Here is a 1,613-nt window from a genome sequence, read left to right as displayed (position 1 = left end):
GCGTTTTGTTCCACTTTTCCATTGGATCATGAAATATTGACACCGCCTGCTTTAGGTGAGGATCACAACATTATACTGTGGGACATATCATCAGGAAAGCGCATCAAAACAATGGCGGGTCATACTGGCGTGGTGCATTCACTGTGCTTTAGCAAGGATGGGTCTGTTCTCGCTTCAGGTGGTGGGGATAACACGGTGCGCATTTGGGATGCTAAGAGAGCAGAAGTGCGTGAGCTAGGTGTGAAGAGAGATGTCACACATTCCATTGCTCAAGACAGGTATACAAGTCCCATGTTGTATGAAGTGGAGATTTTCTGGACTCACCAAATTCACCCTCTGCTCTGTTCTCAGCATGTCCCATCTTGGGACTTACCCAACTAAAAGAACACCAATCTACAATGTACAGTTCACTGGCACAAACATCATGATGGCTCTGGGGGCATTTCAATCAGAAGGTTAAGACCCAATAATATGTAGATTTCTGTAAATAGCTGTGCAAGATATAATAAGTGCCTTATCTATAGAATAATTTTATCCCAGTATGGCAGTCTAACTTGACAGTATATATGCTGTTTGTTTTTAGGAACTTACTGAATTTTTAAGTTTCTATCTTATAATATACTAATAAATTAATTTATTCCAACACTTCCTATACTGTATATCTTAGTTATTACCTGACATAGAGATTATTGAAACCTAGTGCTTGGAACACTGTTTTCCCATGTAGAAATCACTTCTGAAAGGCCTAGAAGTGCTTGTGACTGCTAGTAAGACTTCTGGGTGCAGTAACTTGTGGGATAACACACTTGTATTAATCCTGAGATGTTCAAAGTGTTAGCAGTCATAGGTAGCAGACCTCTAAGCCACTTAACTGCTACACCATACAGGCACATCTTTACTGCACCATGCACATCACTAGATTTCTTTTGCATTGCTAGTAGTATATTCAATAGTGATGTGACAGAATTCTTCTGTCAGTGCTATGGTTATACTGGTTAGATGTGGTTCCAAACTAGTGGTCACATGACTTTGCTGATGGTGTCAGCATTCATTTGACCAGAATTAGATAAATAAGCAGATTTAGCCATTTCTGGCTAAATTAGATGAGTATCCTGACACACTAGCATCTGCCCCTTTTAATCAAGTGGCACAGTGTATTTAGGATGACTTGTCTCACTTGTGATTGGCTATAAATGGTGCAATAGGCTGACAAATAGTTTAGGATGACATGTACAAGATCTGATTGGTTGCAAATGGTGCAATAGGCTGACAAATAGTTTAGGATGACATGTATGAGTTCTGATTGGTTGCAAATGGTGCAATAGGCTGACAAATAGTTTAGGATGACATGTATGAGTTCTGATTGGTTGCAAATGGTGCAATAGGCTGACAAATAGTTTAGGATGATGTGGGTGAGATCTGATTGGGTAGTTAGGATATAGCATTTGTCAGCCCCTTTTGTCTATAAAAAGAGGACCTCTCTGAGGCCCCTCAAAGGGAAAATAACAAGTAGTAACCAAGTCTTCCCTAGTTCTCTGTTGTCTTCTTGTCCCTGCTAGCCTGTTACATGGTAGCACCACCTTAGACACAACTCCACTTATGCCCAGAACCCC

General features: G+C 40.5%; 1 protein-coding gene across 1 annotated transcript; it reads left to right on the top strand.

The window, feature by feature from the left end:
* Positions 1-111: 111 nt before the first annotated feature.
* On the top strand, positions 112-460 carry SPPG_08799 (uncharacterized protein; the record flags this gene model as incomplete). The annotated part of the gene is made up of 2 exons (XM_016756945.1): positions 112-278; positions 352-460. 2 exons carry the CDS (start codon positions 112-114, stop codon positions 458-460), a joined length of 276 nt encoding a protein of 91 aa, XP_016603826.1.
* Positions 461-1,613: the final 1,153 nt, after the last annotated feature.

Source organism: Spizellomyces punctatus (assembly GCF_000182565.1).
Source record: "Spizellomyces punctatus DAOM BR117 chromosome Unknown supercont1.28, whole genome shotgun sequence".
NCBI classification, from domain to species: Eukaryota; Fungi; Chytridiomycota; class Chytridiomycetes; order Spizellomycetales; family Spizellomycetaceae; genus Spizellomyces; species Spizellomyces punctatus.
This window is presented reverse-complemented; position numbering and strand designations above follow the sequence as displayed.